Genomic DNA, 23,822 nt, shown 5'->3' with positions numbered 1-23,822 from the left:
AGCGCATTTAATAAAATAACGCCAATGAGACTCCAAAAATGAAACTCAAAATTTAAAAGGCTCTCCCTCCTACATTATAACAAATACCTCCAAAATGAGAGAACAATGTAAGTATAACACTATCTTCCCTCGACCTATTTACACTATCGACTAATACAGATCGAAAAGTGTATCATGCCTTTTGACATATTATTTCAAAACGGCGTCACGTTACATAACAAAAAAAAATTCCCAGATCTCCTAGATAACCGCCGCGGTGCAAGCATTGCGCAGTATTACGCCGCGTAAAAGATGCAAATGGAGGTATAGATGAATTCTCAAGAAGGAGACACATTGAAGCAAATCGAAAAATTTCCATGGCTCCTGGTTGATCGAGCAAAAAGTCGATCGACATCGGCGGAACATACGAAAAGGCTATCCCTAACAGTTGAAGCGTAATCATCCGGGCATCACGAGGTTTCCGCAAAAAGTTTCCCAGCCTGAAGAAAGCGTTCGGTACCTACTCGACCGTCTCTTCTTTTTCCAAATGGAACCTTACCTGGAGATGTATTGTTCTATCGCAGTCTCCTCGACAGGCATCATGGGAATTGGACTGTTGGTCGACAGCCAATACGAACGATCGTTGCGGCTGGCATAGTGGCAGACGTTGTTGACGTCGCAGAAGAGGAAGGGCATCGTTGAGAACTTTCTTACACACGAGCCTGCGTAACCTGTTTCGCGATAATTTATTAGACAAGTTGCCGGATCGGTAGGAAAAAAGCAGAAACTGTCGGGACGCGTGTAAGCTTCGAGATCTACTTGTTTCCCCGCTCATTCCTCGGTCTTTTTGTAGAACTACGCTTGTGTATAGTCGCCAGGACTAATCGCGACAAACGAATTTAATATTCTCCCAAGGGAGTCGTGTGGTCCGAAATGATGAGTAAACGCGAATATTTACTTGATTTATAAGGTATAACCGATTTTGTATTATGAAGGAATAAATGCAGGTCGCTCGGAAAATATTACCACTTTGAGTGCCGTCGGCGTGTTTTCGCGCCGATGAATGTACACAGTTCTGGCGTATTTTCGCGTCGATATGTGCTGAAAGGCATTGAAAGTATTGTCCGAGTGTTTGCGGGGGCGAGTTAAGTAAACTTTCTCGCTAGAAAGGATCGCTCGGAAAGGCCGGGCCGGTTTGAAGGGGCATGTCTCGCGCCACTCAAAGTATTACCAAACTTTTAAATAAGAGGGGTTCCATTCTTTCTGCAAAGCTATATAAATTTAGAATATTGCCTAAACTATTGGGTAGCATCGAGCAATTCTGGGCAAACAATTTCTGCATGATTAACGAAAGAAGCTTGCCTAAATCTTGCGAATGCGCTCTCTCATCGCCATCTGTGTACAGCAAGCTGTATCCATCCCACAGCTTAATGTGCCCTGCGTCGCACTCGGGCACCGATTCACTCTGACTGTGCCTGACCAACAAAATACCAGTGAGATAATCTGGTGCAACGTCGCACGGTTGTCCTGGCTCTCCCACTTGACCTGGAACACCCACAGGTCCCTGCAGACCCGGTATTCCAGGCGCACCCGTAGACCCTGGTACACCTGGCAAGCCAGATGGCCCCAGCGGTCCCGGAAGCCCTTGTGAGCCTTTCAGTCCATTCAAGCCTGGGAATCCTGGTGGACCGGGCATTCCTTTTTCTCCCTGTGGTCCTGGTGGGCCAGAAGGTCCTGCAACAGTAAGAAATGTTTGAGTAGACCACTCTCGATATAAAATTTGTCGCGCAGCTTTGATGAAGGAACAGAGACCATAACATTTAGTTCTCTTAATTTGTATAATGGAAGACATAAATAAAAGAGATCTGCTGTAGATTCTACATTAACTATATGTAACAGTTACAAAACATATCCAGGTTTCATGTAAATTTATTGTTTTTTTGTTTCGTGTTACTTATTATTTTAATTCAATTGGCTTGGATCGTAGCCATACATACCAGGATATCCACGGTCTCCTTTCGGTCCCATTGGTGGTTCAAGGCAATCCTCACCCTTGTCACCTTTTACACCAGCATAACCAACGGCGCCCATTATTCCCACTAGACCAGGGTGTCCTCTATCACCCTTATCTCCACGAGGCCCAGGAAGCCCATTCACACCATCCCAACCTCGGTCACCTTTTTCGCCGGGCGCTCCGTCCAATCCACTCGGTCCTATAAATCCAATACGACATTCATTGAAAAAAGAATTCAGGAACATGCTTTATAACCTTATTTATTCTTACAGATAATTTCTGTTAAAATTCATAGGAACTTTTTCATCACTGTTGACTCAAATTGTAAATCCCAAATGTTTGAGCAGTAACAAAACTGAATGGAATTTGAATCAGATATACGTAGTATAAAGATGTAATACAGAAATAATACAATATTGACCTGGGAATCCTGGTTCTCCTTTAAGTCCTGATAAACCTGCTGGACCTGGTGGTCCCAAATCTCCTTTCTCGCCGATGTCGCCAGGCAAACCTGGCATTCCTTCGAGACCTGGAGCTCCGTCGCGACCTGGTATACCTGAAAGACCTGCAGGACCCATGTCACCTTTCTCACCCTGGGGGCCAACAGGTCCGTAAGGACCCATGTCACCCTTGTTCCCTGGCAAGCCAGGCAGCCCTTGCTCTCCCTTTTCTCCTGGGCGCCCTGGTATTCCTTCACGTCCATGCTTTCCAGGTAAGCCGGGTAAACCTTTCTCGCCCTTAATAGTCAATCCAGGGACACCTTCTGGTCCTGCTAATCCTTGTTCACCTGTTAGGACGAATAAAATATATTAAGCGCGGGATTAGGTTTGGATTGGGTCTGCGTTTAGGTCTGACTAAGGTACAAACGTACAAACTGAGCACTAATAATGAGAAGCATACCTTTGGGACCTATATGTCCAGGTGGTCCAGGGTTGCCGCTTGGACCTGGCAAACCTCTATCCCCCTTCTCACCGTCGTATCCAACACGTCCGTCCAAACCACGGTCACCCTTCGCGCCAGAGAAACCGTGTCTTCCAGGGATGCCTGGTTCACCTTTCTCACCTTTGACGTTAATCGTTGGACCGGGTGGACCGCGGTCACCTTTCTCACCGGACGCACCAGGGATGCCAGGAAGTCCAACAGAACCTTAACAAAGAAACGTAATATGAACACGATGTTGCTTGTGCTCTACTTATTTGGCTGTATGAGTGTTAATATATTTGTGACACGAAAGTTATCAATACGAAACATTAGCATGGCTCATTGTTTCTCTTTATTCTTACCAAACAGACCGCGATCTCCTTTGACACCGTTCAGTCCAGGACGTCCTGGGGCTCCCATCTCCCCATCCAAACCGGGTAAACCGGGTGGTCCGGTTGGACCACTGTCACCACGTTCGCCAGGTAAACCGTCCATTCCAGGCGTGCCTGGCTCACCTGATGCACCCACTGGTCCCTATTGTGGTTCACAAAAAGAATACACAGAATGTTCTCCAAAACGCCGCCCACGCAAGTCTTTAATTACTACGATCAAGCGTACCATATCTCCTTTAAGACCTGGGAATCCTCTTACGCCGGTGTCGCCTTTATGTCCTTGAGGTCCTGGTATGCCATCGCGACCTGGTATACCAGTGTCACCCTTTGCACCCGGGAGCCCATCTCGACCAATACCATCAAGTCCAGATTCTCCTTTCGCACCATCGACGCCATCTCTTCCAGCGGGACCCGTAGGACCACGGATTCCTGGCATTCCTGGTTCACCTTTTTGACCTTTCTCTGATACCTGACCTGGTTCTCCTTTGCGACCCTGACGAAGTTCAGGAAGATACTCATAATTTCTTCACTACGTGGCGATACCTGTACACTCTTTCAAGTGTTACAGTATAAAAAGAAATGGTTGCTATTACTACAGCATATTTACCGGGAAACCAGGTTGACCTAGATCACCTTTAGGCCCATCGTACCCGACAGGACCTGGACTGCCAACAAGACCCGGAGGGCCTTCATCTCCTTTGGGCCCAGGTTGTCCTGGGCGTCCAGGTTTTCCATCCATTCCCGCTAATCCAGGGAAGCCAGGATTTCCTTTCTCACCTCGTTCACCCTTCATACCAAACCCACCCTCTACACCAGCTCTGCCTGGTGCACCAGGTAGACCTCGTCGACCAGGGTATCCTTTTGGTCCATCGATACCTAGTACACCGCGATCGCCTTTCGTACCCGGGAGTCCCGGTAAGCCGGGCCTGCCAGAATCGCCTGGCAGCCCTGGTTCACCTATACATAGCAAACTTCGTGTGATGCTAAATCTCGAATGAACCAATGGAAAATTCTGACTAAAGACTGAAGTTCAAGTTTTTAAACCTTTGTTTCCATCCATGCCAGGAGTTCCAGCAACGCCAGGGGGACCAGGAGGTCCTATCGGACCAGTGTCTCCCTTTTCACCTGGAGCACCGGGTAGACCGCTTATTCCTGGTAATCCAACATCGCCTTTCTCTCCGTTGAGTCCTGATAGACCCGGGTAACCAACAGGTCCATCCTTTCCTGGTGGGCCTGGAAGACCCCTCTCGCCTGCTTCACCTGGGGGACCAGTCAAACCACGGCTACCCTTAACTGATATCCCAGGTTCACCCTTGTCTCCTTTTGAAGCTGGAGCGCCTGGGTATCCTCTGGATCCTTCACGACCAAACTCTCCAGGGAAACCCATAGGTCCCATGTTACCCTTGTCGCCACGAGGGCCTGGTAATCCTCGCGGGCCAACTGGTCCTGGAGCGCCGATCTGTCCTGGAGTTCCAGTAGGACCCTGTTTTCATAAAATTTGTTTATTATTTTCTGTACACTGTGGCCACTATTATAATAACGCAGGGATATATGCATACCGAATCGCCTTGTAAACCTTTGTCACCCTTTAACCCATCCCTTCCCTGTGGACCAGGCGCTCCTTTCTCGCCGGTATACCCTCTCTCACCTTTGAAGCCCGCGGTTAGATTCAGAGGTGGGCATTCGCCTATTTATGAGACAAATGACGAACTGCTTAATATGTGCTCGTTTAAATGATATGTAGATTCCATAAGTGATAACTTACCGGGTTCGCCTCTTTCTCCATCCAAACCAGGTTCACCTTTCTCCCCGCGGTAGCCGGGTCGACCTGGTTCTCCAGATTCCCCTTTTACGCTGATACCACTCTCTCCCTTTCGCCCTGGGACACCTGGCCTGCCAGGAATACCATCTTCTCCGGGGAAGCCACGATCTCCCTAGAAGTAATAGTTACCAAATTGAAGAAATAGTAATAAATATCACGAGAAAGACGATAAAAAAAGTGTTAAGTCATCACTTACAGCAGTACCCTTAATTCCCGGGAGACCTTGAACACCAAGCCTACCCGGTTCTCCACGCGGGCCAAGTGGGCCTACTGGGCCCGGTCCACCAATTTCACCTCGTCCACCTTTGTCACCCTTTTCCACTCGAATACTGCCCAATGAAAATGTCGCCGGTGCACCGGCTTCTCCTTGGGGACCTGGTGAACCAGGAGTGCCATCTTTCCCCTGTAAATAAAGTATAGACAATAATATAATATCGTTATTTACTTTTTATTCTTTCTGCATTCTATATGTTTTGCATATATCTATTACTTCGTCATTTACCTACTAGTAATACTAAACGCTGATTTCTGATGTGTTCAATCGAACACTATTATAAGTTGCACGTATTAAGATTTCAATATGGACACACACAGTGCTAATATGCACCTACAGTTCGGTAATATCCTCAGTACTAGTTTGTAAAATATCTCACAAACATTTAAAAATAGCCTAAGTACGAAAGTTTTTAAATTTACCGGTAGACCTGGTTGTCCAATAGGTCCTGGGAGTCCATCATATCCAGCTTCTCCAGGAAATCCTCGTTCTCCAGGTGGTCCTCGTGGCCCAGGAATACCAGGAGTGCCATCCAAACCGCGATCACCCTTAAGTCCCCGTAGTCCGGGCAAACAATCCTGACAGCGTCCACCTATTTCTCCCTTCTCACCCGGCGCTCCTGCAGCTCCCGGAATACCATCCCTTCCAGAAGTACCCGGCTCTCCTGGCAAACCAGATTCACCAGGCAATCCTGGAATTCCGTCTAAAGAGTCTCCCGGATATCCACGTGAACCCGCATAACCACGTTCTCCTTTCTGCCCTTTTTCTCCATCTAAACCTGGCGTCCCATCCATTCCTTTTGGGCCCTGCATCAATAATCATTTAACATTGTTCCAGTTTCGATATTAAAAATAACAACAATGGCGATGTACAATATTTGGATCTCGAATCCGTCTTCGTTTATGATTTTCATTAAAGCTGATACTTACCACAATTGATACTCCTTTTTCTCCAGCCAGACCACGTGAACCCGGTGGACCAGGTGGCCCGTCAAATCCTCGGAGTCCCGTCGGTCCTGGAAATCCTGTAATGCCAGGCTCTCCTTTCCCTCCCTTCTCCCCTGGCAATCCCTCAGGACCAGGGATACCGGGCGACCCAGGTCCACCTACCCCACCAATTGGGCCTCTCGGACCTGGATCTCCTGGGTAGCCGTCTCCGCCCCTAGCCCCAATGGGACCTGGGAACCCTTGTGGTCCCTTTGGTCCTGGTGGACCTGGTGTGCCCTTGCCGCCCTGAAGATGAACTTGCTTTATCACTTCGAATCGCAACACGTATTAAAATGCAGAGCACAGTTCGAAGAGATTGGAACAAGCAACGATGAGCATGTTTCAGAGATATTGTCAAACTATTAACAATGTGTTGATTCGATTCGATTAAGGCTACTCACTCCGGGTGGACCTGGTGGTCCTCGTAATCCTGGAACACCCATAGGCCCATCTCCACCTGGTTCTCCTTTCAGACCTGGATGACCACTAAGCCCATCTAATCCATCGTAACCACGATCACCTTTGCGTCCAGGTGGACCTGGAGGACCAGAGAAACCATCCCTACCCTGTATATGGCAGATGTTTGTGTCAGTTTGCACTACGTCGCATATTGATTGAATTAACGACTACGAGAAGTTTCGATGCCAAATGTACGTACGCGAATACCAGGAGCCCCAGGAAGACCCTTCTCTCCTTTCCCACCAGAACTGCCCGGTACACCGTAATCTCCAGGCGGACCGATTTCACCTTTCGGCCCGTCATATCCCGTATCACCCTATGTTAGAAACAGAAATTAGCCTACTTGCTTGCTAAGAGTCAGGTGTAATTCATATCTGTTGACGCACTTTGTCTCCTTTCTCTCCAGGCTTTCCCGCCGGACCTGTCACTTTTGGCACCGTTTCGAACGGTAATTGAGGGGATGGTACACCAGGAGGTCCTCCTTCTCCCTTCTGACCCTTGTCACCCTTCAGACCCTCAAATCCCAGACCCATGTTTCCCTTCTCTCCCTTTGGGCCTGATATTCCAGGTACACCCTACATGGCAATTTAATATTTCCGTTTCATTTAAAGTTCATCCTGTATTACATATGGATCAGACATACATTTGCAATTGTGGTCAGAGTACAAACGACAGAGATGAGTGATGTACAGTGATACAAATATACTTACGTAAGGCCCACGTTCACCCTTTGGTCCAGGGTATCCACGACCTCCTTGAGAGCCTGGTGGCCCCGGTGGTCCCCTCACACCGTCAATGCCCGGCTCACCTTTCTGACCAACTGGGAACGTTCCAGCAAATCCTGATTGACCTTTATCTCCTTTGGGACCAGAAGGACCTCTGTAACCACGGGGACCTGGTTCTCCAGGAAGACCGCGAAGACCAGGTTCACCCTACGCAATATAGAGTACTTGAATGTAACCCCGTTTAGAAAATGCAGGGACTTTCCACACTTTTAGTGGCACGAGGTTGAGAAAAATTGTCTCTTTAAGTCGACCAGATCATTCCGAGCGGTCGCTTCTGCCGGGAAAGGTTTGTACAACGCGTAAAAGGCCAACTCCTTGCTGGATTTACTTTCAGGGTAAATCTTCGATGCTTTCCGAAAAACATCAACGTGAAAAGACGACAAAACCGTGCACAAGCAGAATGCGAACCCCTCTTGGCATGACACCACGCCAACGGCACTCAACTTGTTAATAATCCTTATTTAACTGAAATGCGATTTGCATTTACAACATTCTATAGGAGTGATTTAGTGCTCAAACACAAACGAAGCTTTCCTTTTCGATTATATAATTTAATCCAATTTTCCAGTATGTAACTCAAGAATTTAGGGCAGAAAGGAAAATAAAGTCGTTTATTTAATTATTAGTTTCAGTTTTTTTTTAACGAATATATCTAACATTGCATGGCAATTATGTATCTGCAATATACGTACATCAGTTCCGTTGCAACCGTCTCGACCAGAAAGACCAGGAGATCCTGGTGCGCCTTGGACTCCAGGGACGCCATTTATACCAGGGAATCCAGGCATACCCATTTTCCCCTATTGGAGAATGATGCAATTAGAACTGTTACATGCAACAATTACATATCTTGGATTGCTTCACGAATACACGATGGCACATACTCTATCACCCTTTGGTCCATATGGTCCTTGAGGGCCAGGATCGCCTTTCTGTCCTTTTGGGCCCAGCAGACCTTCTGCTCCGGGAAATCCTCTTTGTCCTTTCGGACCCTGTGGTCCGAAGGTACCTGGTGGACCCTATACACATATGTTTGCTGGATTAATTGTTTTCCATCACGGTGTTTCATCAATATCTTGTATAACGCTAAGAAAGACACTTATAACTGCGAGGCGAATGTTGGCAATATTGAAAATGACGTTAACGAAAACTTTATAGACGATTAATTGTTCAAAAAGAAAAAATGATTCGTTTACTCGTTGAGCAACTAGTGCTGACAAACACGGACATTAATAAATTGTAGACGTGTTCAATAAAAGCAAAATGTTATTTTGTTGTTCACTTAGTCTATTTTGGCTACACGATTATTGTTATTTAAATAAAAAAAAAATTATTACTATCGACAGGTATAACTGTAATGAAATTAATTGAATTTTCCTGTCAAATTGTAGTCAACTGTGAAAAATATGTGACAATGCAATTCCACCATTTTAGGTGCCAGAAGGTTTAAGGTGTGTACTTAGTAAGTTGAGTAAGTCAAGATTGGTAAAATACTTATATCGGAACTTCTAAGCTCACAATTTCAGGGTTCGGTGACAATCGAGATCCTGTTTCAGTAACTTTGATTAATAATTAGTATTGTCAGTGTAATAAAAGACACCAAAAATAGAGGACAAATTTATGTATCTGTCAACTCCAAACAATTCAAGACTTATTGTTAGAAAAGAGGATGAACCACCATATCCCTCCTACTTTCCTCCTTCGTGATTATACCTTTCCTAAAAAGTCCTTTCTACTTACAATGAAACGTCCCCGAAGTGACCACCGCCAATTTTGATGACCATATTAAAGGGGTGAAAGCAGCCTCCAAATTTGGGGGTGAGAAAAATATTTAGTCGAATATTTCAGAAAATATTAAAGCTAGAAAATCGATTTAAAAGCCAAAATTGTATACTTCTGGATATAGAATTCAGCTGCATAAATAGCTTCCAGAAAAAATCTATTTCCCAGACTGTAAGTTTTTCGTAATTTTTCCGATCAAATGTTAATCTATTTTCCTACAAATTCGTGTATGAAAACTGTATACCCAAATACAAAATTGTACAGATAAATTGGAGCTTTGATTAAGCATTATAAAGAAAGTTATTAAATTTGAAAATTTCTAGCAGCTTGTACAAACCGCAGTCCTTCCATTACGCGATTATTCGACCTTGCAAAGACTCATTCCTGTCAAGCATTCATCACCTGCTAAGGTTCATGACACACCCCCAACATTATTATTTATTATTTGCCCTGAATACTCACTCTGGAGCCTTTTTCAGCGAAACACTTTGGCACGCAGCAACCGGAGCCTGAGCAACCCTTCGGTGGAGTTTGTCCAGGTATTGGTACAGCTGAATAGCTGCTCGGGTAGTTTTCCGAGTTTCCAGCTGCTCCGTACCCTCCTTGACCTTGTGATTGTCCACCATAATTAGTCGATCCTCGACCATAAGGATCTACACGGCCAGAAGCGTCCACGGATCCACGATTCTCTCCGTAGCCGGCGCCATGAGAATCTCTGGAGCTCTGTTCCCCGTCTCTTCCGCCACCTCTGGAGTAAGTGTTCTCATAACCTCGAGATCTTCCGTAAGGATCACTGGCCTCTTGATTATTATAAGGATCTGGATAGCCTCGCCCTTGTCCTTGATCGTAGGACCCTTGATCTCCACCCCCTGGGCAGACAGAGATGATTGCTCGTGGTATTCAAGCGATCGATTATGAAACGATGGAATGAATAATAATTAAATCGATGCTTGAAAATGTTTTGGGGATCTGTGAGGAAGTACGTCTGATATTCATCGATTCCTAATCGAGGGGGAATGGATACATCTGTTAGATAAAATTATTGTTTGGAATCGGACCTGTAAAAATCGCTTATTTGTAAAAACTGATCTTTATTAAGTTTATACTAAAAAAGTGAATATTTCTCAGTTTCGTTTTTAAATTTTTCATTAAACTGGCACTACAAGTGGATGTTACTAGTTCCATTGTTAATCAACAGTTTCAGAAAAACAGTTTAATTGTAGAAAGAATATTTATAATTGCTAGAAGTTGGTAAAATTTGGGCTGTAAAATAAAGAGTGCCTGTGGATTAAAATTAAACGTAAAAAGATATTTCAGGCCCCACTAATGGGGTGTATATACCGACGTATAGTCGGAAGAGTTAAATGCGATATTAGCTCATAAGTGATGGGGAACAAATTGCTCTACGACATTCTCATTATCGATATAAAACAGTATAAATGTATTTCAAAACTCTCGTAAAGGATAATGGGGCCGTTATTGGAATGCTAGCTGAGATTAGAAAAAGGGGGCTCAGAAACTGTTTAACATGTTTAAAAATAAAAGAATACATTGAGATGCTTGTTATACATAACAATGTGTTTGCAGATTTACGAATTTATAAATAAAAGAAAATTTGATTCTAAATGACATTCTCTGTCTTATCATGGAAGTGCCATCCCTTTAGTTGCGCGAAGCAAATTTTATACCCATTCGAATTTCAATTTTCTATCGGGTCATTAAATTTTATGGAATACCATAAACTTGCGCGCGCACATAACTGGTGGTGTTATCGATTAATAGGAAACTATTACACAACACTGCAAAGGCAAAAGATAAACGATCTCATTAATTAGTATGTAGTTGAATCCGTAAATCTCACAGTATTGCGGTAAAGCCGTTGCAGCAAAAAGAAGATGAACGTGTTTTCTTCACAGAATATTAATGACCGACACCATGAATTTCGCAACCATCGTTTGGATACCAGTAATCGTGTATTTGCATTTATTTAATTTCTTGGGTACTTATATTTCGCCGAATAATTTATTTTACTTTGGTTTATCGACGAATTGTCAAACTCAGTACAACAAAACTTTCTACAGAAAGCGGTACACAAAAGCAAAGAATGCGACGAATTATTGATAATATTTCGTTTTGGCAATATTTACGTTACATATTTAAAAAAAAATCTGTGCTATCTGTTGTTCTAACAAGGGAAGATCCCGAAGACGGAAATTCAAAAAATTCTGAGACTTTGTGAATATGCAGGAGATTTCCTCCTGATATAACTCGCGAACTGTAAGAACTGTAAATTACCAAACGATAGCCCTAATTAAACGAAGTAACTTTTGTCTTGAAACTTTTTTTCTATCTCTTACAGATCGCGAGTTACAAAATAAAATCGGAAAATAGCCGATTTTTCAGGGGTTAATTTCACCCCCTTAGAGTGAATATAGGTAGCAAAAAAAAATTGCGTTGTAATCAGGAGGAAATACCCTACATATTCACAGTTTCAGAATTTCTTGAAATTTCGGGTTCGGGATCTTCCCTTGTAAGTTACTATAAGTTGTAAAAGTAAAATCGTTTAAATAATGGTGCAACGAAAGGGACCTTAAATATTTTAGAAACCTTAATGCGAATGTAACGTAGAAGGGAAATTATTTATTAATCTCTTTAGCAGCAAATCATACTTAATCAAACGAAACAATTCATGAGTCTGTTAAATAGTGGGCTAATAATTTAGTGTTACTGCATAGGTTACAGCGAATGATATAATTGAAATGGATATCCCATGTAATGTCTCAGTTACCATATCCATCTTGAGATCCTCCAGATCGGTGGCCATATTCACCGGCATCAGGGTATCGGTTGTTATCATCGTAATTACGACCATCATCGTAAGGATCCGAGTTCCGCCTGTCAGTTTCCTCAGAACCTGAATATAAAAAACAATATTGTTTAAAATAACATAAGTGACAGTTTCCCCAAAGAAACGAAGAAGGAACATAATAAAATTCTTCGATTAAACAATAAAATTCTTATCGTAATCATCAGAAAATTCTCCTCGAAAAAAATCATTAATTTCCTCTTCTCGAGGTGAAAAATTTTAATGAACAGAAAAGACAAGAAAGTAGTAAAATAATATTTCGTAGGTATCAAGGAAGAAAGCAAAGAACTAATTGAATTTTTTCACAGATTTTGATACGCAGGGGAATTTCAGAAAGATTTTGTAACTATCTTCAGCTGAAAAAGCTTTACTGGTTCATTTCACTATAAACATTCTAAGTAGTTAACTAGAAATAGCGATTTAGGTTAATATGTAAGGCGATATGAGATCTTATTTAAATATTTATGAACGAAATTTGTCCAATTAAGCTTCCCGAGAAACAGCGTAGTTAGTTCTTAAAACTCTGCAGAAAGGAACTCGAGAAGGGGTGAAATGAATATTTACTTACCTTCGTTGTTCGAAAGAAAGGGTTTCCATCGTGGGGAAAGGTTGTATTCGTCATCGGTACTATTCGGTTTTCCGATGTCACCTCGTCCGAGTGGAACAACCGGCGGAGGATTGGCCGGCCATAATGTGTGATTATATTGCTAAAGTGAAAAAAAGCAGCATATAAATTCTCGTATATAGATGTAACGAAATAAAAAAAAAATGAATAATACTATTATTTTTATTTCTTCTTTGAATACTAAAGTTCGTTATACTTTTCGCCCATTCACGAACAAGCCGAAATAATATTAATATTTAATTACTTATATACACGATAATAATCCTATTAGAACGAAGCTAGACATTTATAAATTATGTTTCCTGGTGTACAGGGTGTTCCAGGATAATGGTAAGAAGAGAATAACATACAAATGTGGGCTCATAAATTCTTCATTACAAATTTATAACACACGTATGTATAATAGGGATTTACAATTTCAATTTGTTTAATGAAATTGGAACGTCATAGTTTAATAATTCGAGCGACTTGGAACAATTCGATCATATTTTACTAATACCACAGAGTTAATAAACTGTATTTATGTATAAGTTTAATTATACTCGAAATGGAACGAGATTATTTAAAAATTGTAGGTACCTGTGTCGATTTTGTAACCCACAGTACGTTTGCCTACTCATTCAGTAATCGGTGCGAAAACGTAGTTAGAATATATCGACCGAGGTCTGGATCACGGATGAGAGACGTACGAAAGATCTAGACTCTACTTTACCGACTAAGCGTGTCGATCATTAACCTAGAGATAAATCCAAAGTGAAATAGAGTCCTTGTGAAGATCGTTTAAAATATTCATTTCGCAGTTAATGCAACATAGGTAATTGAACTATATTACGTAAACATTAATGAAGTCAGATGCTTAGTAATTTGTGCGCATAAATTACATTAAACTTTTTAAACTTGAACCAGTGTATAGCAATTTTCATAAGAAAGAAAGTATTCAAATATAGACATAAAACACATTTACCAACAACGCAATAACTTATTATTCTCTAAAAACCAAATAATTGGCACTCGAGATAATTTACAAAAATTGTGTGACGACACATTAACTCAAAACGAAACGATCAAACTTAGAATATTACAGAAAACTGAAAACTGAGATCAAATATTCTCTTGCAGCTTAAGAATCTATTCCAAAGTACGAAGCATAAGTCGTAATAATAAATTTGGCCAAAATTTTATTTAAAGCAAGGAACAAATAATCGAAGAAAGTTTTTATTCAACTCTTCCTGCTTGTATCAAACAGTAAGCTACGTTAAAGTATTCGCGTGGAACGAAAAGAACACACCTAAGCATACATATGTATCAAATGCTTAGATACAGAGATTAAAAGTGTTTTCAGAAGGATCTTCTTACTCCTTAATGCTTCTGAGGTTGCATCAACTGTCGATAAGTTATCAGCTCTGATTCTCTGTGCCGAAACGTGTCTCATCTTTAACCCGCGAAATATTGATAATTTGCCTTATTCGTATAGCTATAAATATTGCAAAACTGTAATACAATGTGCAGAAGAAAGTCAACTGAAACATGAACCGACTAGGAAGATTTTATTCTAATAAATTCATTAAATAATGACGTTCATGTAATATATTACTTAATTACCTTATTAGGCAATCAAGCAACGTGCTATTCCCATTTCATAATTTATTAATGAACGGTCTGCAGATTAATCATAAATTGCTTAATACTTGATTTTAGTATAAATGTATTTTAATGTGATTACTTCGTAGCTTATGAATCAATTGTTTTAATTATCACAGTTCGACAGCCTTCTGGACTTGTAACATTCAATAGCTGTTTTTTTTTTATAGCTTTTTTTATAGCTATTTTTGCAGATTTTTATCAATTTATTTCCAAACTAAGGGTCTAGGGGAAAATCTGACTACTCCACTCGCTGAAGCAGACATTTTTCCTTCGGGAAGCATCAACAGAAGTGGTAAGTCGCGTTTTGTTTTCAATATAGAAGCGAAATCGTTTGGCAAAAAGTGCGGCGCCGACAGTGGTAGTCACGCGCGTCAAGCGATTGTGGATCGCTGAGCGGCAGTGGATCGCGCGCCACCGTTGACTACCACTGTCGACGGCGCACGTTTTGCCAAACTATTTCGTTTCTGTATTGAAGACAAAACCTGATTTGCCACTTCTGTTGACGCTTTCCGAAGGAAAAATGTCTGCTGCAACGCGTGGAGTAATCAGATTTTCTCCTAGACCCTCAGTTTTGGAAATAAATTGATAGATATCTGCAAAAATGGGTGCATTTCGGGTGTTCGTTTCCCTTTGATCGTTGTTTAAACATATTTAAATGTTCACAATGCATTAATAACTTATATCGTTGTATTCGGGAGGGTTCGTAGAATAATTTCTTCCACAAACGATGTTTAAAGTTGAAAATTTGCAGTATTTTTCAAAATCGAATTTCTCAAAAACTGAGGGTGATGGCGCCAAACGGTTTGCGGATTCGTTTTCAGGGCACAGAAACCTATAAGAGACGGCTATTGAATGTTACAAGTCCGAAAAAAACACTCAAATTTTATCGAACTGTGTTACCTTAAATCTTGAGAAAATTAGGGAAAAGAAGCATTATTGCCGTAATTCCTTGGGAATACATTGAAACACGATTTAAGTCACGCGCATTCCATATTTATAAGAAATTCTGAATCTAGTATCATATCTCAAATTTATTTTTGCTTCTTTTTAGAATAATCGCTAAAAACAATTCCGATTGTTCTTTTGATCTTCCTCACCCTCGCACGGCGAATTCTGGGTCTATGTTGACCCAGCCTTCTACTACCCTGCCGAAACCGTTCAGCACACGACAGCCTTCCACCCCATTCAGTTACGTTAGAGTAGCGAAAAACATAAGTCCATCTAAAAAAGCTGTATTTCCTAACATTGTCACATTACGAAGGAATAACGTCAGTCTGTACCACCTACTCAAAATCTGATGAGTGAGAGCGAGCAATCAGTAAACGAAAGTGAAACATTTCCTAACCTTTTATCAATTAGTAATATCATTTGCACTTGTGATAAACCATCTAAAATTGTACACTCATACTATCAAGAAACGAAGCTTCAAAAAATAAAAAAAAAAGGTAAATAACTACAAAAACCAAATGATCTACATCTTGCATAAAATAAATTTAATATCACTGTAGTACAATACTGCTATATAGAAATTGTACTATATAACTACATAGAACTACTACTATAGAACCCTTTGAGGTCCATGAAGTGTGAAAAAATAGCCCATTCTGTGGATCACGTAGAAAATTTGTTCGAAGCCAACTTCAAGCTTGATTTCTTTTCGAAATAAACATTCGAGGACTACTTTGCTTATCGGACAGTAATTTCAATGCTTTCCTGGAAATATCATAGGATACAGATCCCTCGACGTGAAAACACGCCAGAGCCAGTCATTAGTGTATCACTTGAAATTCCTTGTGGCTCCAAACACGCGTGACATCTCGAATCCATCACTAAAGTACCAGCCCCGATTAAACGGTCTGAATTTTATAAATTCGTCGGACCCTGCCTGTTGGAATCTCATCGGATCCGCAGGCCAATTGCTACCTCCATCTTCTGGACTAGCCCTTATTCCACGTCCGGCGGGCATAATACACAGATTGGCTCGATTCAGCGCGATGCGTCATCCTGTTCGCGGAAAGTCATTGTCTTGCCCTCGTTTTCACGTTTTATCCTTTTTACGTTTCGGAATGGCACGCACTGACAGGAAGCGCGGGGAGATAGCCGGCTCGTTATCGTTTCGGAATGATGCACCGTACTCTGCTTCTCTCTGATTCCCTTCTGCCCTTCGTTTCCGTAGACCTCTAACACGCCAGCGATACCAACCGGCTGCACTTTTTCCCCGAAAACACTGAATGGATGTTGAAACGAGGTTTATCGAGCGGTACCACAATGGTGTCACGCCCACCTGATCTGGAATCTAAAAGTCTAACGAATCCCTCTGAAGAGAAGAAGATGCGCGCGAAGAAATCGAAGGATCTCCTGAAGACACTCAATGTTTCAATTTCATTAATTTATTGTATCTTTCGCGAGCTTGATATTATTTACACACATGGGTATTGAATAGCACCTGCTATGGATATAATAAATGTTTGCAAATGTTGTCTGTATGTAATGTGTAATAAATGAAGATAATCGAAAGCTTTGAAAATAAGTTACTGTTACTTGATATTTTTATATATAGCGTCTTTGTGTAACCGAAATGTGCGGAATTATTGACATCGAAGGTAGTTAATCGCGCGCTTCTGCGTCGACGTTTAATTGGCCTTCCATTGTGCGGCGCAAATTGAGTATCAATGAGAGTTTTAATTACACTCCGGCGTGTAATTTATTTTCGAATGAGGAGCGTAGATTTATAGCGCTGACCGTATCTTGGATGTAACGTTTTAGTAATGAATTGTTTAGCGCTAATGACTCGAGGGATCTTAGTCGCTCACTGTCGATCGATATTAATAAACCGAGCGTGTGTGTTGCAATTTTCATACGATTATTCCTAGATACTCGCGCGTCACTCGATTCGCTCGAGTTTTCACCGTGAATTACACGAAACTCGCCGATAATACGATAATTCGCGGCGACCTCGCGGCTTATTGAACGCGACACAGATTTACTGACATCACTGCTGAAAATATATACGAGATTACACTTCCTTCATTCAGTGCAGCGGCAACAAGGTTTTCATACGGACGTTTCTAATCGTCCGTAGAAACGACGAAAATGATTCTTTACGTCACAGGGGGGTTGACTTTGCCTCGTCTTTCTCGAATGAACATCAAGCCTCGGCGCATCAGAGGCAAGGCATATCGCGGGAGATTTCTACCGTATGAATAACAAGGAATATTAAATGAGGAAAATACAATGATAATTACAATCACGTTTTCTCGTCTCGACTAAACCCATAATTAGAAGTTAAAATCAAATATGGCGTGTCTACGCATTACTGAGTGGGACCAAATTATGTATACATTAATTATTATATATCGATCGATTAAATGCAATTAATGCGTATCATATATGTATTTCGATTCAAATTTTGACAAATTATACTTGTTTCAGGTTAAAGTTTCTATAATTTTGATTTTTCAGGGTACAAAGTAAAAAATACTGTCTTTTGTAAATAATTATACGAGGCTTGAATTCTATAAATGTTATGTTGAAGTTTCCAGGGTAAAAGAACCGCTATGAATACAAAATCAGCACGGTGCGGTTATCGTTCGATAATGCGCTTATTTCCAAACAGTGAATCAAGGGTATTATGGAGTTACTTTAGCGTGTCATTTACGTTTGGATCTTCAAACCATTAAATTTATTCCATCGCATTATGTGGCAGCCAGGCACGCGTGTTATTTCAACAAAAAGGGACGCCCTACAATTCGCAATTGCGGGACCGTATTATAGTATTTGCTTCGGTTGCTGATTAAAAAATCGCTTCGATAAACATTTCCTACATCGAAATTGGGAGCTGAATGTAAAAACGAGCAACTCCAATGGCTGTTAGCTTCGGAAAAACGAGAAAATTCATTTTTAGCCGGTGCAATCCGTATTTAATCGCGTTTGCTCTGAAAAAATTGCCCAACAAAGCATGATTTTTTGCGCTGTCCCGAAAATTGCAGGGGCAGCCTGTGCTAATTAAACTAGCAATTACGAGTTACGTGGAATGAAGCTTTCAACTCCGATGCCATTATTTTCAAAGACAAAGTAGATGTTTAATTTGTGCACCCTGCATGACCTATATTCTTACACGCCGCTGGAGACTGAACTACTGTAGCTTCTCAAAGAAACAGAGGAAAATGTACGTTTTAATCGTGTCAAACGGAATGCCCTACTGCTAATTACCAAACAACTATGTCTGGATCTTTTAAGAGCACTGTGCTACTCGTCAGCTCTTCTGCTGAAATTGTCTCGATGAAATTATTCTAAACCAAATCCGATGACTGCACTCGAATTAAGGGGAGGTTCCGGTCTAAAAATCTTTAATGGATACGTGTTTAAAAGGATTTTTTGAAATTCGCAAAATTAACACCCGGCCACTCGGCGCTCACGTAAAACTTTAAACGCGTTTTTCTCGAAACAGTGCTCTCAAAATCGGCGGAACCCGTACCTCCAAAAGTTATTATCCGATTCGACTCAAACTCTTCTTATTTTGAAGAATATACTTCTGGCTCGCGGATAGACCAGTACAATTTAAAAAAATGAAAATTTGTAATTTTTAAAGGCGTTGAAAGGACGAAAAATATAGGGAAAAAGTGATTTCAAACTTCAAGGGTGGTTATTTTCTGAAAAAAATATTTTTTTGTCATTTTTTTCTGGTTAGTCCACGAGCGAGTTTCATGCCCTTTAATAATCTGGCGTTGTTTTTCGTATTTCAGACAAATGGTTTAGGTGCTACCGGTTCCACCGATTTGGATGAATTTTTTCACGCATCGACTTTAACGACTCCCCAGTGCCGTCTGCAATGATTAATTGTAAAGCAAAATATATACTTCTATAGCGTAAGACATCCTTAATACGATACAAAAAATCCCATTAAATTATATGCAGTAGTTTTCCTTTAATTAATTCCTAAAGATCGCCTATTTATGGGCTCTAGACCGGAACAACCCCTTAATAGAACTAAGATTTCTTCCGTTCAAAATTGGCAATATGCATTCACAAGAATTTATACGACCATACGAATTTATATAACCGATAGTGCACTTTAAATGCCGTCCAGTTTTATTCAAGCAACTATTTCACTTCTCCTATTTTAGACAGCAATAAATTATTTTATGGCACCTGTATATTACTTTCAAACAAACTTCTGCCTCCGTCTTTAGATCAACATTAAAGCCGATAAAGAAGCGATATCTTCTTTCTACATTTTCCCTCGATACTTCATTGACTACCTATGTACATCTCTTAAAGCCAACTTCAGTCTCCCACCGATATCTATCAGATTTCTTAATCATTCATTGATCCTCGATAACATAAATATCTTCTATGCATATATTTTAGTATCGATTAACACACTCCGTCGTGTATACTACTTCGTAGTATATTTCCCAGGCTTCTAATGATCTTAAGCACACGTGATGGACGTCGACGAGTACAACGCAGAATTTCCAATGTCCAACAGCGGAATTTCGTAGACATATGGCGTACTAAACGGACAATCCCCATTGTTCCCGGTTGAGAATTGTAGAATCGTCCCCATATCGCATCCTTCCATATCTACATCGACTAAGAAGCTCGGTCCACGCGCGTCGCTCAACGACGACAGTAATTTCGTTCAACGAAGCTGACAACGAAAGCCTAATTTTCTTATTTCAGATAGGGGGATATCTCTTTTCGTGACGGTTCAAGAATTGTCCCTTTTATCGCGTATCTCGACCGCCTTCGTAAATTCCCGATTACGCAACCAGTCACCGCGGAACGTTTCGGATCTCGGGGCCGATTCTGCTGCCTTTTCCTTCTCGCGTGCCCTCGACCTTCTTCTTCTTCCTCTTCGCCTTCTTTCCTCCCTTTGTCGTCTTCTTCTTCTTCTACCTCTTCGTTTTCTTCTCCCCTTTCGTTGTGTTCTTCTTCTCTTGCTTGCTGCTCCTCGCCGGTCTCTCCGCTGGCCAGTCATAGTGGTCCGGCCTGCGTTTTAACGAGGGACGTTAACTTGGACGTGGACCGTAGGACCACTAATTCGTTGTCCAGCAATTTTTATAAACCTGACGCTCGGGCGCTGGCAAACGATTCGTGTGAACGCGTCTGACGAAAAAATGTAAATAGGCACTACGCGTGGAGAGACGCGTGACGTTTTGACGTGGCGAGGAGGAAGACTTGCAATTTCAGCGCGGAATGGCAGCATTAGTCGCGTCGGGCAAAATGATTTGTGAACGAAAGTGTCTTCTTAGTTCCTGGTTTTTGTTTCGTTTTCTCTGTTTCTCTGTGGATGCGTGATAATGTCACGTTGCTGTTAGCCATTGTCGATTTGTAACGGTGTATGAAAGATATTAACGTAGTTTACATTTTGATGTCACTGTGGAAGTTCTGGTGTTTTGATTTGAGTGAGTAATTTCAGGTGTATGATTATTTGTTTTGTTGACAGAGTGCTCCAGGTTGTCTAGGTGATATTCAAAAATTGGTGAAGCATTCTTTGAAGATTGATTATTAGGAAATACAAGGATATAACTTCTATTCATTTGTTATATGCCTGGAAATTTTCAGAGTTTGATAAATAGTGTATGACTACAATTTGTAACAGCACCTTCGGGCTTAGATAATGTGATTCAATGACTAAAAAGGCCTCTTTAATATACTCCATCATCTGTTTAAGTACAATTAGAGCCAGATAGTTTGATATTAATCCCAGATTCGATTGTGATAACAAAGAGAAATAAAATCAGTTAATTAATTTATATAAAAGAAATATTGACGGAAAATAGTTTTCAAGAAACTGTGAAGCATTTGCTCATTGTCTAGAACTAGAGAAGCCTAGTTCCTATCACTTAGATATGCGATTGAAGATATACATACAATTGTTTTGAGATCAATGAAAAATATGAAACATTTGAAAATGAATTAAACAAAGCCGAACATATATTTTATTTCAATTAACGACACCAATTTAAATAAAAGAATTAAAAGTTAATCAGAATATAATGCTTTATTTATTTTTAAAGAAGCCCCAGTATTGACTGCCAAAATAATTATATCGTAATTCAGCTGTGTAAATTTCTGAAACTCCATCGAACTTTATATAATTCCCTAACCCTACACTTTCTTCTTCAAATGCAGTTTTCCTTAAAAAAAAAGTCTATTCAAGCTAATCCGAACTCTTAAAGGAAATAAATTAAAGTTATGGAAACCAAATTTATTTTCACATGTATTCTATAGACAGTGCAAGCAGCAAATGCTTCTGAAAAGTTGGAGAAGTAATCTTTCCAGAAATAAATTCCTTGCTTCCAATTTACTTTACTTCACTCCGATTTAATTTACTCATCTTTTTCTAATCATTTTCTGTATAAGTATCTCTACACGTGCATATCTAAAGAATTAATAAACGTTGATATTTTACGAAAATAGTAAATATTATTCTGTGGAATATGGATTTGACAAAATGATCCTGAATCGTTCCTACTAAGGTATCATGTACCAAGGTCTAACGTCATGCCAGTATCCATTTATTTCCTTCCTATTAATCTCCTATCGATAACCACAGCTTCATTTTAAATTACGGTCTCATTACATTGCGGGCGTTATAATCTCGCGATTTATCTTCCCCAGTTATGTCTTCTTTAGATGCGCTCTTCGTGCAATTGGCCACGCGACGTTCATCATTAATCCCACTGCTCTGCAAACTCGTTCCACTGACTTAACACTTTCGCTGTGATACAACTCACTCACTCCCGTCTCGTGATTAAATATTTTGCGACTCACGCGTCGTCGAGCACTCGTGTAAATCCAAAGCTCGAAACACGGGCACTTTGCGCGTGGGTGCGACTCGAATTTCAAAAATCAAGTATCCTGTCATTAAAAAAAAAATTTCCTACATCACTACTCCACATTCTGTATCATTGGAGCATCCAAACGACTGACAAGTATATGTATACATTTCGAGTATCATTCTGTGCCATCGTAAGTCACGACTTGAACATTACGAACTGAGGCCTCGGGCGAACAGTACGAATACTTTCCATTTGGCGAATTTACTGAAGGAACTTGCTAATCATTGCGAGGGACCCAAACTATTGAAGTAAGCGAAAATAGAAGTGATACATGTATGCACAGGTATGTCCCACCACAAAACACCTTATAGGTACGTCTCCAAATTCGATTTAGGATGCGAGTATTGATAACCAGGATTCAGAACTGATAAGCACGTAGCGTCAAATTTTTGGCATTCTATTAATCCCCCATTAACCAAGCCAAGCGTGATTTCTATGTCTGCTGTTTATTTACGATCTGAGAAATTTATAAATTGAATGCGGGATTTGAATATGAATGATAGTGAATCGAGAACTAATAAAGGCTTATCACCAGATATTCAGTATTCACACATATCTCGAACATTCCTTAAGGTGCGAATCCAAGATGTGATTTTACATGAGTCTGCGTAATAAAAATCTCAGCAACAAGTGAATGTAAACAATGGAAATAGTAGCGAGAGTAGAGATTTTTGAAGATATATCATGAAACTCGTCTCATTGGAGTCTACTGTCATGAAACTACTGCCGAAATAATTAGAAAATAATAAAATAATTGAAATATTGTCTCACGAGATTAAAGTCCCATGCGAGTTAGGATTATTTTTGTCTCGTCGTGGATTTGCACCTACGTTGCGGGTACCAAGGCAAACGTTATTTCTATGCCTACTGTTTACTTACGATTTTCAGAAATTCTTAGGTGCAATTTAGGAGCGTACAGGAGTCAGAGGAACCAGACCGCGTTCCGGCGTGCAGGTCACGTAGAGGCGAACGTAGCCGTGCTAAGAACGACGATTAAGCTCGCCAGACGATGGCAATCAAGACGGAGTCAATTCCGAACTATTTTCAATAGTGACTAAGCTGGCTCGCGTGCATGTACGCACAAGTACAGCGTGTACGTAGAGTAATAAAATTACAGTGCGTGCTGTTACGACCCGACGCCTCGTAGGCGGACTGGTCCGCTAACAGCCGACTGCCCTATTTCGGATTTAACACCTTCTCGTTGTCCACCAGCGACAAATCCGCTGGAGCTCGCGGGCCTGTTATCGCGTCCACGATTGATCCTCGCGTTATCAATGTCCTCGGCGTACACGGCGCGTAAATACGATCGTCGAGGGGGGAAGAGTGACTGCGCACGTGCATCTAGGTGACTTTTCGGGGCAACCGATCAAAATTCCATTGATTCGGGTTCTTCGACGTGGGACGATCTTCTCAAGCAACTCGC

General features: G+C 41.1%; 1 protein-coding gene across 1 annotated transcript in view; it reads right to left on the bottom strand.

Moving 5' to 3' along the window:
* The window catches only part of Col4a1 (Collagen type IV alpha 1), a 28,555-nt gene that overhangs the window by 1,536 nt on the left and 3,197 nt on the right, over nucleotides 1-23,822 (bottom strand). Inside the window, exons 3-25 of the mRNA XM_076831261.1 lie at nucleotides 12,849-12,987; nucleotides 12,203-12,328; nucleotides 9,877-10,283; nucleotides 8,517-8,651; nucleotides 8,325-8,432; nucleotides 7,558-7,779; nucleotides 7,234-7,422; nucleotides 7,047-7,163; nucleotides 6,790-6,954; nucleotides 6,332-6,634; nucleotides 5,825-6,208; nucleotides 5,325-5,531; nucleotides 5,072-5,240; nucleotides 4,866-4,993; nucleotides 4,351-4,789; nucleotides 3,914-4,263; nucleotides 3,533-3,799; nucleotides 3,277-3,448; nucleotides 2,894-3,139; nucleotides 2,415-2,780; nucleotides 1,977-2,192; nucleotides 1,337-1,713; nucleotides 539-705 (exon numbers count right to left, since the gene is read on the bottom strand). Coding sequence (XP_076687376.1) covers nucleotides 539-705; nucleotides 1,337-1,713; nucleotides 1,977-2,192; nucleotides 2,415-2,780; nucleotides 2,894-3,139; nucleotides 3,277-3,448; nucleotides 3,533-3,799; nucleotides 3,914-4,263; nucleotides 4,351-4,789; nucleotides 4,866-4,993; nucleotides 5,072-5,240; nucleotides 5,325-5,531; nucleotides 5,825-6,208; nucleotides 6,332-6,634; nucleotides 6,790-6,954; nucleotides 7,047-7,163; nucleotides 7,234-7,422; nucleotides 7,558-7,779; nucleotides 8,325-8,432; nucleotides 8,517-8,651; nucleotides 9,877-10,283; nucleotides 12,203-12,328; nucleotides 12,849-12,987 — 5,399 coding nt within the window. The remainder of the gene's footprint in view (nucleotides 1-538; nucleotides 706-1,336; nucleotides 1,714-1,976; nucleotides 2,193-2,414; nucleotides 2,781-2,893; nucleotides 3,140-3,276; nucleotides 3,449-3,532; nucleotides 3,800-3,913; nucleotides 4,264-4,350; nucleotides 4,790-4,865; nucleotides 4,994-5,071; nucleotides 5,241-5,324; nucleotides 5,532-5,824; nucleotides 6,209-6,331; nucleotides 6,635-6,789; nucleotides 6,955-7,046; nucleotides 7,164-7,233; nucleotides 7,423-7,557; nucleotides 7,780-8,324; nucleotides 8,433-8,516; nucleotides 8,652-9,876; nucleotides 10,284-12,202; nucleotides 12,329-12,848; nucleotides 12,988-23,822) is intronic.

Source organism: Andrena cerasifolii, chromosome 2 (assembly GCF_050908995.1).
Source record: "Andrena cerasifolii isolate SP2316 chromosome 2, iyAndCera1_principal, whole genome shotgun sequence".
Lineage (NCBI taxonomy): Eukaryota > Metazoa > Arthropoda > Insecta > Hymenoptera > Andrenidae > Andrena > Andrena cerasifolii.
This window is presented reverse-complemented; position numbering and strand designations above follow the sequence as displayed.